Source organism: Fundulus heteroclitus, chromosome 20 (assembly GCF_011125445.2).
Source record: "Fundulus heteroclitus isolate FHET01 chromosome 20, MU-UCD_Fhet_4.1, whole genome shotgun sequence".
Classification (NCBI taxonomy): domain Eukaryota; kingdom Metazoa; phylum Chordata; class Actinopteri; order Cyprinodontiformes; family Fundulidae; genus Fundulus; species Fundulus heteroclitus.
Genome location: NC_046380.1, coordinates 9183074 through 9196397, shown reverse-complemented (window position 1 = coordinate 9196397; position 13324 = coordinate 9183074). Strand labels below are relative to the sequence as shown.

Genomic DNA, 13324 nt, shown 5'->3' with positions numbered 1-13324 from the left:
AAAAAAGGGGACCTTGTTAAATGCAGTGCAATTATAATCTAATGAAATAAAAGTTATTTTCTCGGGTGTTCTGACCTATGAAATCAGCAAACAGCTCCTTAATTTTCAAGGAAAACTTGTAAGGAAAACACGGGTTGCCTACAGTAAAATGTGTCTTTTTTTTATTATTATTATTTAACCCCATCCAATGATAGCCCTGCAGTAACTTTGAACGCCAACCCGTGTTGCTAATTTGGTTAGTTTTCTACTGTAGAGCTGCCTCCATCATAGATCTCACCCACCCCCAACATGGACTATTCACACGTACCTTCTGGCCTGACAGTACAGAAGTGTGGAATGCTTTTGTGAGTTCGGCTCTCCTCCCCCCCTGCTGATTCCTCAGGCAATGGCCCTATTTACAATTGAACAAGGGATGCTAATTTGAGCCACCAGAGTCGTCAGTTTGGACTCAGGGTCTTTTGACCCTCTTTCGGGACTTCAGGGGAGAGGTCGAAAACCCTGGTAATGCTAGGATTGCTGGTAATGCTACTAAGATTCACCAAATGTTTATATTATTTTTTCATAGTTACAAAATTATGGGTTAGTGTAGCAATTTGCTCTGTTGTTTTTTGTTAAATTAAAAAAGAACCACCATAGACAAAACAAATTAACATAAATTTAATGAATTTTCTGGGGAAAATGGCCCCAAAGGCACCATGCGTCTTGTGTTGTTAGATACATTTGTTGATTACATAGTCCAACCTCTACTTTTAAGTATAAAATTGCAATGCACAATTGTAACAAAGGCAATAGTAAACCACCTTAAACCAAAGACAAAAAGAAACTTCCCACACCATACCGAATATGATACATTAGATAACTCAGTATTGTCAATACCAGCACAATCACACATTATTTTTCAGTGTAACAAACGGCAAACACTGAAAGTCAAAAGACAACAGACTCAGAACAAAACATTAATCTTGATGATGGCAGAAGACGTCTGTATAAAAGATAAACCGTAAGACCTGCAAAGGAGAAGTGTTATTTGTATCTAGGCTGTGAAGTTTGACATCCAAAGTCACAGATATATTTAAAATTTGCTCTTTTACAGCAACATTTTCCAGTGGACCTCACAGAACTAATGTGTGTCTAGCAGGAATTGTGGAGTCAAGAGTTAATTGTCCCAAAAAAATATAAAAAATGATGATGATGATGATGATGATGATGATGACAGAGTTTTAACACCTCTATCGTCCATGGAAAATTATCAACATGTCTTGAGAAACCCGAACCTGCCCTTTTGCTATTTCTCCTCCAACCCCCATAAATAACAATCAATAGTCATACTCCACAGAGACAATATTATCTTTCATCAAATCATCATTTGAATTGATTTAATAATTATTTTGTATGTAAAAAAAAAATGTCTTAAATATAAAACTGGACTTTTTAATCAGTGAATGCAGCCTCTCCACACGTTACACTGAGAAGAGTGAAGCAAATAAACCAACTTCACAGCATACAATCTCTTTTTTAAACAAAAGAAACAGTGATTAACTTCTCCCCCTTTAACCATGGTCTCTGTGTTGAGTTACATGATCACAAATAATAAAAAAAAGCCCCCTCCCCTCCCCCCTCCCCCCGAAAATACTCCTATGTAACACATATTCCTTTAAAATCCACTGACTCACAGTACAGAAAGAAACAATTCAATTATGCTACATTAACTCAAGTCAGAAAATAAGCACTGCTGTCGCTGCACCCCTGTCATGATATTTTTAAATAAGTGCATCTGAGCACACGTCTTCAAACAGCAGGAAATAACAGGGGGTCTCACGAGGAAGGTAAAGCCCTGGATTCCTGTCACAATTGCTATGATACAAGACGTCCCAAGAGTCAAAACGTCAGTAACAGACTGATTCTGGTAAGACCTGATGTTTAACTGTGTATTAAGATGCAAAAAAACATAAGCAGAACTACGATAACACAGCAACAGTGTCAGTATTCCCCCATTACACGTGGACTGTTAATGCATTTTGTTTAGAATTTACTTTTATGTCATATTTTTTTGTAAATCAGGCAACATGAAAATCAGTTTATCCCATTTCTCTGTGTGCCCGGAGGCGAGCGCGGCCCTCGCAGACGTTGATCAGATTCCGCTATTTTTTCGTAACAAAACACACCTGCATGAACGTCTTTCGTTCATTCAAAAAAAAAACAAGAGGTAGTAGAAAAAGGCAATCCAAAGTGGCAGGCAATGGTAAAACCTTTGGTTAAAAAATAAAAGGCACTTGCTGTACTAACAAACCTAAACAACTTCCCTCTGGTTCGTCCCGTTCTGTGGTCCAAATCGCTCCCCTTTTCTGGCTAATAAGCACTTCTCTCACTGCTACCTGAGTCTTTTCAAGCCCACGAACACGTTCGCCATCCCTCAATTAAACGTTTCAAATTTAGTCAAATACAAAGTGACCCACTTCATCTTGTTTAAGCACATAAAAAAAAATAATTAGCTGTTTATCCACAGTTCTTCACAATTTTATTTCATGTTGGCGCATCTGTGTTTTACTTCCTTGCATACTTTCATTAAAGCATAAGGTGTGTCCACGTTAGTCCGGTCTAGCGTTGTTGAAGGTTTCTGTTGTAGTTTTTTCTCTTTTTTTTTTTTTTGTTTTTTTTTTTCCTGGATGGTTGAGGTGGTCGCAGAGAGATTGCGTCACGCTTAGTCTGGCTTCTCCAGAACCATCTTGACCAGCTGTTAGTCTTTTACAAGTCTGTAGACGTGATACTGAGCTCCATGCTCACTATTGGAAACCTCAAAAACGAAGGCTATACAAAGCAGGGTCTCCTGGGTGTCACGGTTCGTCACCACCTGACAGAGTTCAAACACAAACATGAAAAAATATATATATATATATGCTTACACTTTGCAGATAGTGTTTTTTTTTAAGGATTAATTGGAATGAACTGTGTGTTTTACCTGTAGGATCGTGAAGTTTTCAAGAACGCTATTCATCATGTACTTTTCAGGTAAGTGTTTGAGTTTGTGGATAAAGTTGATCATGTATTCGCACATCGGAGAGCGGTGGATCCTGTAAACATACTTTCCTCCCTCCATTCGGGCGTATTCTGTCTGTATAACATACACAAGGAAAAAAAAAACAGGAGAAAATAGGTGTATGAACTGTGTCAAACACGTGCTTGCGAGAGTATTAAATCCACAGCCTTACCTCGACTTTCTCTACAACCTGTTTGCCGAATGAGCAGACTTTAGTTGAAACTGTGATGGTCATGTTCTCCATGCTGCTGTACTGGCTGCTCACGCCATAGAAGGAACCCGGCAAATCCAGCATCCCGCTGCTGTTCAGGTCCGCCTGCAGAGGGCAGAAATCTCAGCTTGAAGATCCGACTCCGGCATAATGAAAATGTGCATAAAACGGACAATTTAAGCCCGATGGGATACAGATCATGAAACAATAGAATTGTATAAAGCGAATAAATTAGAAACCAAATGGATTACAAGAAGAAGAAAAATATACAGCGTAGCTACAATAAAAAATTTTATCTAATAAAAAAAAAACAGCCTGTAAACATCACAGCATCATCAGAACTTAATATGCTAAAAAAAAAGAAAAACTGGAAGAATTTCAAACACAGCACCTTCCACAATCTTTGGCTTCCCTGGTAAAGATGATAATAAAGCTTAAAATAAATGCAGCTTTTGTTGTAGTACCATCATCTCCCACTAAAACTTGCTGGACTTCTCTTACAATAAACTTTGCAGATTTTCTTTTTAACCACCTAACCATCACCCTCACTGTGTATGGAGGCTAAATAACCCAAACTTTGTTATTATTGCCCTACATGTAGTAAGCTATTGTCTTGTAGAAATGTTCTCTATAACAAAAACTCTGTAGCAAAACAATCTGGAGCGGCATTTGTTATCTCTCCCAGGAGCTAAGAAAAATGGGCCGCTGTGTCACCTGGTATTTATATTTTAAAAGGAGAACATGGATTATAATCCATGTTCACCTTTATGTGTCTCAGCAGGGTTACCTGCAGGAAAGTTTTTAAAGAATGGCCAGATCGGGGCTCTTATCATTCATTCCTGCTGCTACCAGATTATACAATGCTGCACTATAACTGTAACCATAACTGTAATAACTACTGTATAACCACTGTATATATGAAGATACACTGCACTGCAAAAACAGAACTAAAAATAAGTAAAATTGTCTTGAAATGAGTGTGTTTGTCTTTCATTTGAGCAGCTAAATAGGATGATCTGCCAATGGAATGAGTATTTTGACCCCTAAAATAAGATAATTAGATATTATCCCCTCTAAATAAGATGATAGAGATGACTTGTTCCTATTTTAAGTGCAAAAATCTCATTCCATTGGCAAATCATCTTATTTACCTGCTCAAATCAAGGACGAACACACTCATTTCAAGAAAATTTTACTTATTTTTAGTTCCGTTTTTGCAGTGTGTATATAACTGATGCACCTTTTCCTACTTTTGGCACCTTCTTCTGACTATTGAGCCGATGGTACAAGTGAAATTCTCCAACGTGAGATCAATAAAGCCTATCTTATCTTATCTTATCTTATCTTATCTTAATGTCCTTTGGGTGGCAGACCAAAATCCATAAGAGTTTTTGGACAGAACTAAAAATCTAGAGTTGTAAAAGAAAGGATTAATTAAAAATAAAAATCTTTTTTTAGTAGCTATTTCCCTAAAGTTATTGTCTAACATAGATTTTTCTTTTATTATTTTGTTTTGGTGTGAGATTATGCAATTGCATTGAAATATTATGGTTAAGGCATCAAACACATATTTACCAGGGGTGCCGATTACTGTGGAGGACGCTGTATTTAGCAGCATATTAAGAAAAACCCACCCAGAATTTGACGAGGAAGAAGGCATTCTGCGGCCCTTTCTCGTACAGTTCTTTGAGCCCGCCTTTTTTTTCGGGGAACTTGTCATAGATCTGCCGGACCTCTACAGCCTCAAGGAGCGGGTCGCTGTAGGAGGGATTGGTCTGTCCAATGTGGACAAACAGGTGTTTGCTGTACTGCAGTGGATAGAGACGAGAGGTTCAAAAACGTCCGATTAAAAACCACGTCAGCAAAATGTCTGTGAGATCCACAGAAAATAAACGACTGATGTAGAAACCAAGTGAGGTGACAAAAAACATTTTTTCTTCATCTCACTAAAAATAAAAGTCAATATTTACTTGCACAAACAACTAAACAAAAAGTGGATGATGATTGTGTGACATCAAAGCACAATTAAAGGTTAATTAACTATCATTTAACATGTCTCACTAAGAGGATGCATTATATGCAAACAAAGTAATTGAGTAATTCTTGTGTGATCACTACAAGTTGTCACATTGCAAACTTCAGCTTACATTCTCCGGGTCTCTCGGGACCTCCATGAAGGCTGAGTACTCGAGCATTCGCAGCTTAGACGAAGCGATCGTCCGATCTTGCCACACTGGAACTGCAGTCGCTGACGGTGCAGGAGGGGGCGCCAATGGCTCATAGGCTAGGCAAATACACGGGTTTTAGAAAAAAAAAAATTACAAAATATCTGCTTTTATTTTCTGAAACACTCGCGGATTCACTCCTACCTGGTATGGTCTGTTGTACCGGGCCTGACAGGGCTGAGTATGGGGGCTGTACAAAAGGTTTGATGCTGAAAGAAAATGAATGACAGAACATTTTGAGTAATCAGATGCTTGCAGCGAAGATCTCCAACTGCGATTGTATCGCTTATTTTTTCAATCTGTTCATCTGCAAAAGCAAGCATGTTGTTGCTGCACCAGCTAGGCGTTAAGTTCACCTTCTTCAGTGCTACGTAATAGTACAAAACAGCATCAGTTAAAATACTTTCCAAACAAATCACCGAAAACCAGTCAAGGTTTTTGGCACTTTTTATCAACCATAGGAGGAATGACACGTTTCCCCCCCCTTTTTTTTTTTTTCGATCAATTCGGAAGCAGTTAATTTGCTTGGTGGTGGTTAATTCAGCAACAGTGTAGGAAACACACAATCCAGTGTTCAGGAAGAGTTAGTGCTGTTTTGTGCTTAAATTCAGACCTTAGGCTAAGGAGAACTTACACATGGCTGGTGCAGATGGGCCCAGGAGTCCTTCCCGGGTTGACATCTAGAACCATCCTAGTGTTGAAAAATGTTATTCAGTAAAAAAAAAAAAAAAAAAAAAAAAAAAAAAGAAAACCCTGCAATTTTATGTCAGGTGGGTACCTGACATAAAACCTAACCAGCTCACTGATTCACGCAATCATTTTTGCAGTTATTTGCACATTCTACCAAGTATTTCTTTTTCCTGGGTATACTTACTCCTGAGATGGTCCTGGCTGTACCGGGATTGGAGCAGGCCAGAACTGGAGAGCAAGAAAAAGAGCAAAATGTTTCTCTTTCTTTACAAGCGCCCCCCCCCCTTTTTTTTTTTATTGTGATCAAATCTGTTTATGTGCCGTGATTCTTTTTTCATTAATTTACTCACTCGAGTTGGTTGGTATGGGGCAGGAGACAAAGGAGGAAGGTGATTCTTTATCATGCTCGGCGAGACTATCTGTGCGGACGACAGGGCGGCCATGTTCTGCAGAGCTTTATCTTTGGACGCTTGATCCTGAAAATTGACAAAGAGAATTTAGGAAGAAATAAGCCGCATATACCCTCATCATAATTGTTGTCAAAACACCCATGATAAAGGTTTGACAAATAGTTTAAAACAATCAATTTAGCTGTCAGAGTTAACTTTAAATTTTTTTTTATCTTAGCAGTAACACTGTGCTGTTCTGATTAAAGAGCAACTTTCAGAATGAAGCAGAGAGAAGGGCAGAGAGATGAAGCCACATATAGATGGTCAGTAAGTTATCAAGATCATTGCAAGAAAAGTAGAATGAAGCGATTTAAAGCTAGATCCAAGTGATTGCAAGACCCAAGTGTACAGACAGGTAGCTCAAGCTGGCCAAAGTCATCCAATTTAAATCCAAACCTTATGGAGGTGGAACTCACTTTCAAACAGTGTAAAACCACAGTTCCAGATTTAAGAAAGCACATCAAAATTTGAAATAAAAAAAAATATGTATTTATATACATTTTGTTCGTGTTTAAGATTGCAAAACAGTGGAATTTTGTACTCTAATCTCTGACGTTGCGAATGAAAGAAAGATGCCTAAGAAGTGAGAGCCTGTGTCGAGAGCAACACCTAATGCAAAGCAAGCAGGGGGTTTGATTTCTGGCAGAGGCTGAGGGATAAGAAGGCTACACCAGAGCAGGGCTGCGTTCAGAGCCTTCTCTTGAAGCGTCGCTTCATAACGGGATAGCTATCGGGGCGGGGCGGGGCGGGGCGCCATGCCTGCAGAGGGCCGTAGCAAAGGGACAGTGCACTAGTGCTGCCAAACAAAGGGTAGCAGGGAAGCATATTACACAAGGCAGATTCACTTACCAAATTCATCGCCTGAATCAAAAAAGAGAAAAACCATTAGTATTATGCACTTCTGTATACTACTTTGATGCTGTCTTCTAAGGCATTTAAATTTGATAGTGCCTTTAAATCTAAGGTTGGTGAGAAAACGGCATCAAATGAGTAAAATATTTTTTGTTTCAGCTAAACAAACAGTGGGGGACAGTTTGCCCATAGCTACTAAACTGTTGCTATGTTGCATCATGGGAAAACAAAATATACTGTATTCTCTTTTTTAATGGATTTTATACAATTTTCAAAACAGATTTCAAGAAAATTCTTATGTTTTTTTTATTTAAGCTAGAGGTAAGACATGACTCTGAGAATCAAGCAGAGACAGAAAGAACCAGGATGAAGCTTTGCCTTGCAACCAGGTCCAATTTCCCTTTTTAGATTCGGTTGGGATAAATGTTGTGTGCAATTGACGCCCGGGTACAGTTATCTGTTTTATGTAAGATTTGCTTTTTGTTCGTTTCACCCAGAAATTAATCCTAACAGAGGAACTTCCCAAACCAAACAACTGAACCAGTCCTGACGCCCTTGGAGTCTGAGGGATCTTTCGTTTGGAACCACCAAATCCAGCAGCAGTTGTGCTGAGATTTACCCAGCAGATAAGCAGAGACAATAGAATCTCTTAGCTGCACATGTTCTGGTTAATTCAATGAGTGAGCCTAGCGTCCCGGGTCCGTATCACAATAGGCCCTTATTTTTGTTCTATAGTGACGATACTGTTGAGAAGCTGATGGGCCCAAAAAGTGGTTCAAAAACTTTACAAGTCTTCTTTTGTTCCTTTACTAGAATCAGCCCCAGGAATTAACAAACTCTGGGGCATGAAACCAATTTCTTTAAATGGTGGCAACAGTAGTGCTGGAGTTCAGTGGGTTGCTGGTTCAAACACCAGCTCTGACCGCGCTTTGCATTCCTCAGACTTGATAAAGCAAGTATACGAGTGCAGGCCATTTAATTCTAGAGAGACTAGTATAAATATTTGTCCATATTTAAATGGCAACATCTTTTGCTGAGAACGGAAAAGTTTTTTTTGCGTTTCTACTGTTCGTCTACACCACAACAGTGTGCCTTTTCTCTGAAAACGGCCTGATTTGAAAACGTTTTAGAATCATTCCAGCCTCCGCTGTCGTGTAAAGAGGAAAAAGAGAATCTGCCTGTGTGGCGACACCCTGGTACTTGCGCTGTTTGACTAAGTGGTGAATTCTTTTTATGGGGAGAAGGGTTTTATGCACATGCATGTTGTTGGGTTTCAAAGAATATTATGTCTCCTAGTGGCATAGCCAGAAATTTCCAAGTGAAATTACATGGAGATCGTAGTTAAAACATCACGTAGATGTGCTAACAGAAACAGAAAAACAATCAAGCATGTAAAGTGGGCCTTAAGAGATATTTGAATGTTCATTTCTTATTCATAAAGCTGCCCTTTTTTGCTGTAGCAGTATCACACAATAACTGATTATTTGTTTCCTGTGTTGCTTTGTACTTAAAGGTATAGTGGACGATATTTTTCGGCTTCAAATTCTGGGGGATCACCTCGGGTGTGTCCAAATTTACGGAGCACGAATATCCAACATTCAACCCAACACCAACTTCACCGCGGTCTCACAGCAGCCCCGTCCCTGCTGCCTCAAGACACTAACGGCAGAACAATTTGTTGCTTTCATGAAGATTGGCCAATAACACATAAAAGATTTGTTCCTAGTCGTTTTTAAGAAGAAAAATATCGCTAGAGGGTTTGAAAAGTGCAACAGTGTTCCCTATGGAGGCACAGGATGGAGTTGAGTTTTGTGTTGTTCTTTTTTTAAGACGGAGCTGCCTTTATACCCCACAGCACCAGAGCTACCACATCACAGCCTCAGAATTACGTCCCAGCCACAGAAAGCAACGTTAATCCGAAATTCAATGCAAGACCGCCGTTTAACCTTAGGAGGGCGCCACACTGACGATTTTAGACAAAAGCAGGATTTCAACAAATATGCACTGGTCTTTCAAAACAATGACCAGGATACTTAGACAGTACTATAATACAACCATATTAACAGTTTATTGGCAAAAAAAAGTTAATTTGGGGGTGAGTTACCCTTTAAGTATAGCTGTGAAGCTAAACTAACGGAGCCCAAAGGCTGATCTTGCTGTTTCCTCTAAATACCAACATGGGTTTTATTTTCCCCTTTATATATCCTGTAGTTTTGTTTACAAATTGTTATTTCATTTTAAGCTCATTCATCAGCTATTTGTAGTTAAAAGTAACTGATGTCCATAGATATAAAACTATACCAACAAATACAAATAATTACAAATACCATTTGTTTATTAGTAATATGTTTAACATATCCTAATTTCTGAATAAATCCTATATCACTATTTGTAAAGAAAAATAATAAAGTAACCAAACATTAACATTAGATATTATCTGACTGAATTACTGCAGCTTTTAACTCATTGTAGAAAGCCAGCGGGGTTTACAAGCAATGTGATGGGAGACAGGCACTCTCAGAATGGCGAGTCTCCACCGCCCGGCCGATCCGCTGCAAGCCAGCGAGGCGTACCGGCTGTTAGTGTAATGGGAGCGGGGATGTCTGAATGCGTCCCAGCATTTTAACATTAAGTGTCAATACACCGAGCAGTTATTTCAGGTTTCCACAGCTAAATTCTTGTCTAAAAACATTTTAAACATTCCAGAAAGCGTAATATATCCAACTTTATTCACAGTTTTTCGCTCCTCTCCACCATTGCTGTTTCCGTTTAAACAATTCTCTTCAAACCGCAATGAGTCATGGGATAGAATTAGCCACAAAGGATACGCCGGACCCATCCTTCATATCTGGGCAAAAGAAGGCTGCATTTGTGGGCCGGATTTGAAGGAACCCTCGCTGTGGCGTAACCGGCCTTCAAATACAGCCTACGAAGGATGCAGCTCCTGAATTTGGACACACCCCTTATCTATTGGTTGTCCCACATGCCAATCATTGCTCACATTAACGCCAGTGTCCGCGCTCGTTCCTTGTTAGTTTCCGCTTGCTGGCTGCACGTGCGCACTTCTAGTTTTATGTATCCAGTTAGCTTCAGTGTTAGCCGCTCACTGCAGCTCCGCTTCTCTCACTGTATACTTTGAATATGAATGGCTGAGATTCAAAAGAAGCAAACAGCGTACAAGTTTATGAGAAGAAGAGGAAGGCCTCAGAAGAAAGAAATAAGACCAGAGCGGATTTGAGAAAAAAAATTTCACGCGATCCCCCTGAGGAGCAGAAGATCAGGAAGGATGGTCTGATGTGCAGTTATTCAAAATGTGACTTGGGCATTTCTTATCTACATTTTCTGGAAAAACCGTCCACTCTACCTTTAATAAAATCTCTAGAAAACCCATAATTAGAGAGAATAATAATAAAACAAATTGGGTAAATAAATGATTAGCTCCCATTTATTTATGATTAATCTTCAACTAAAGTGTAATTATTTTTGACAGATGAGAAGCAAATCTTGATCTAAGAGAAACAAAGCATCTTCTTGGTCTTTTATATGTGTGATAAAGAATGTTCAATGGAAAGTAAACAAGGTAATCTATTGCTTAAATCACTTTGTTCCTTTATTTAAAAAAATATATTTTGTTTCTCTAATCTAAGACATATGTTTTTAAAATATATACAAGAAAGCATTAATATACAGTAAATTATAGTTGTTATGCAACATCACAAGCCTGTCTGGCCGGGCGTTAGTCAGCTTTGGCAGTTTAATCTGATCTAATGTTTGCGCCACAGAATAAGGTTTTTGTAATATGTGGAAGTATTACAAGTGGATTACTTATGTCTCTGTGAGTACGCACAAATTCTTTAAAAAAGAATTTGAATAAGACAGGCCAAAAAGAGTTACACAAAACCAAATTGAAAGATTAACTTTCTATTAAGTTTTTACAAAAGACTGTATAAACAATAGGAGAAGTTGTAGATATTATAGTGAAAGTAGCAGAAGACAGAAAGGGAAAAAAAGAGTAAGAAGAGTAGAGTAAGCTGCATAGGACAGAGACAGAGCTGGAGCAACATGCAGCTAAGTTCACGTTTTTAGACCAGCTTAGCAGTGCATGTTCACCTAAAGCAGAGACTAAACAGACATCACAGCCTGATTTTTAGATTGCGTTTAATTATCTACAAATATAGGTCTAAGAGAACCCTGCATGTCGGTGTGCCGCATGCAAAAAAAAGCAAGACCGACTATTGTTTAAATAAATTGCTTATTGTTAAACAGGTCTATGTTCACGGCAATCATGCGTCTGCTCGTGTGGCTTTACATCAAAGCAAAGACCGATCACCCGATCCTCAAATTAGCCGAAGAGCGCAAAGCGAAGCGTGTACCAGCCCTGCTGAGGTGAAAAGCGCATACCTTTAGCTTTGACTGGATCTCGCGAGATTTTCTCCGGGCGAGAACCTGCAAGTGGCTAGAAACCTGCACAGAAGAATAGCCAAGAGGAGGGAAGAGGAAGGAAGACAGGGAGAGGAAGGACACGGGGAAGAAAGGGAGAAGCCGTAACCAAAGAGGAAAGAGACGCCCAGTCAGTGTTGCCGGGAGGCAGGCCGGCGGCACCTACCTTTATACCCGCCTGGTATTCACGAACTTTCTTCCGTGCTAACACCTGTATGTGACTAGACACCTACAGGGGGTGTGAAACAGTTTTCAGGAAATAAATAACATGCACTCAAAACGCATGCATGCACAAACAACCATGCAGGTGCATACACGTAGGGAGTATGCAAATTCTTTCTAGGAACAACAAAAATGTTGAAAAAAAAACATTAATGGTTGATTTTAAAGGATAAGGCTGGTAATAATGTCATTTTTTTAAAACTGGTGGTTCACTGAATCACAATGTAAAAGCAATAGTAACACAAAGCCCAACGGTATTCTTGGTGCTGCTCGGATGAAACAGTGAGAAAAAGTTATCCCTCAATGGACACAGATATTTACACTTTTAAGCTATTAGTTCATCCTTTTCAGACAGATTAGTGTCTAGCAGTCAGCCAACAAAGGCATGGTTTTAATTCATTTTAGCAATATTCACCAAAAACACTAGACACATTTTTTAGAGAAAGTTGCTGAACCTTTTTTTTTAGGTTAAGTTTGTCAGGTCAAAGGGATGATTTTTTTTTCTTTACCGGATATGTTGAACTAAACATAAAATCGAACCAGACTTGTCCTTTAAAATGTTAGATGGCACTTGATCTAATGAATCTGTTTTACTCTTTTATCTAGAGGGCTACAGATGCCAGAACAACCACACACACACAAAAAAAATAAAAAAAAATCGTGCATGTTATTTTAGTTTTTAGTGTTAGCACTAGTTTACCTGCTTTCGTGTGCGGGTTTTTCCTGTCCTCAACTTGATGTACCTCGCTATCAATTCATTGCGACCTGTAAAAAACACAATAACAAAAAAAAAAGTTATGGCTGACGGTTACTCAATCATTATGGAGTACATCCCAAACCGGACACCTGGTGGCACTGTTCCCATCTCTTTTAGGTCATCTCCAAAGAAAAGCAGTGTCTCAGAACACCGTTGTTAAGATTCACAATATTGGCTTTGTTTCCTGTTACATGTTCTGACATTAACCAGCACTAATGGGTTTTGATTTGCTTATTCACCATTTCATAATATGTCCTCACATTGCCCTGCAGCCTATTTACAATCAGTGCTTAAAAAACAGAACCTCACTTTTTAAGGCATTACAGCTTGAAACAGTACACAGCTGTCTATTGTAGGCTTTACTTTTGCTGTTGCGCACGGCTTTCACAGCAAGCTGTAGCTTTTATCAAGCAAGAATCTTCTCTGGTGCACGAGAAGCAC

At 39.0% G+C, this 13324-nt stretch overlaps 1 protein-coding gene across 8 annotated transcripts in view; it reads right to left on the bottom strand.

Annotated features, from left to right (window-relative positions):
- Positions 1-642: 642 nt before the first annotated feature.
- The window catches only part of tead3b (TEA domain family member 3 b), a 36370-nt gene continuing 23688 nt past the window's right edge, over positions 643-13324 (bottom strand). The window contains exons 4-16 of one of the 8 annotated variants that reach the window (XM_021317810.2): positions 12827-12891; positions 12071-12133; positions 11866-11928; positions 7462-7473; positions 6514-6639; positions 6348-6391; positions 6108-6164; positions 5618-5682; positions 5396-5532; positions 4883-5056; positions 3210-3353; positions 2960-3112; positions 643-2851 (exon numbers count right to left, since the gene is read on the bottom strand). In XM_021317810.2, coding sequence (XP_021173485.2) covers positions 2738-2851; positions 2960-3112; positions 3210-3353; positions 4883-5056; positions 5396-5532; positions 5618-5682; positions 6108-6164; positions 6348-6391; positions 6514-6639; positions 7462-7473; positions 11866-11928; positions 12071-12133; positions 12827-12891 — 1217 coding nt within the window. In that variant the 3' untranslated portion in view covers positions 643-2737. The remainder of the gene's footprint in view (positions 2852-2959; positions 3113-3209; positions 3354-4882; positions 5057-5395; positions 5533-5617; positions 5683-6107; positions 6165-6347; positions 6392-6513; positions 6640-7461; positions 7474-11865; positions 11929-12070; positions 12134-12826; positions 12892-13324) is intronic. The other 7 variants (XM_012865137.3, XM_012865136.3, XM_012865138.3 and 4 more) reach the window with 7 other exon arrangements.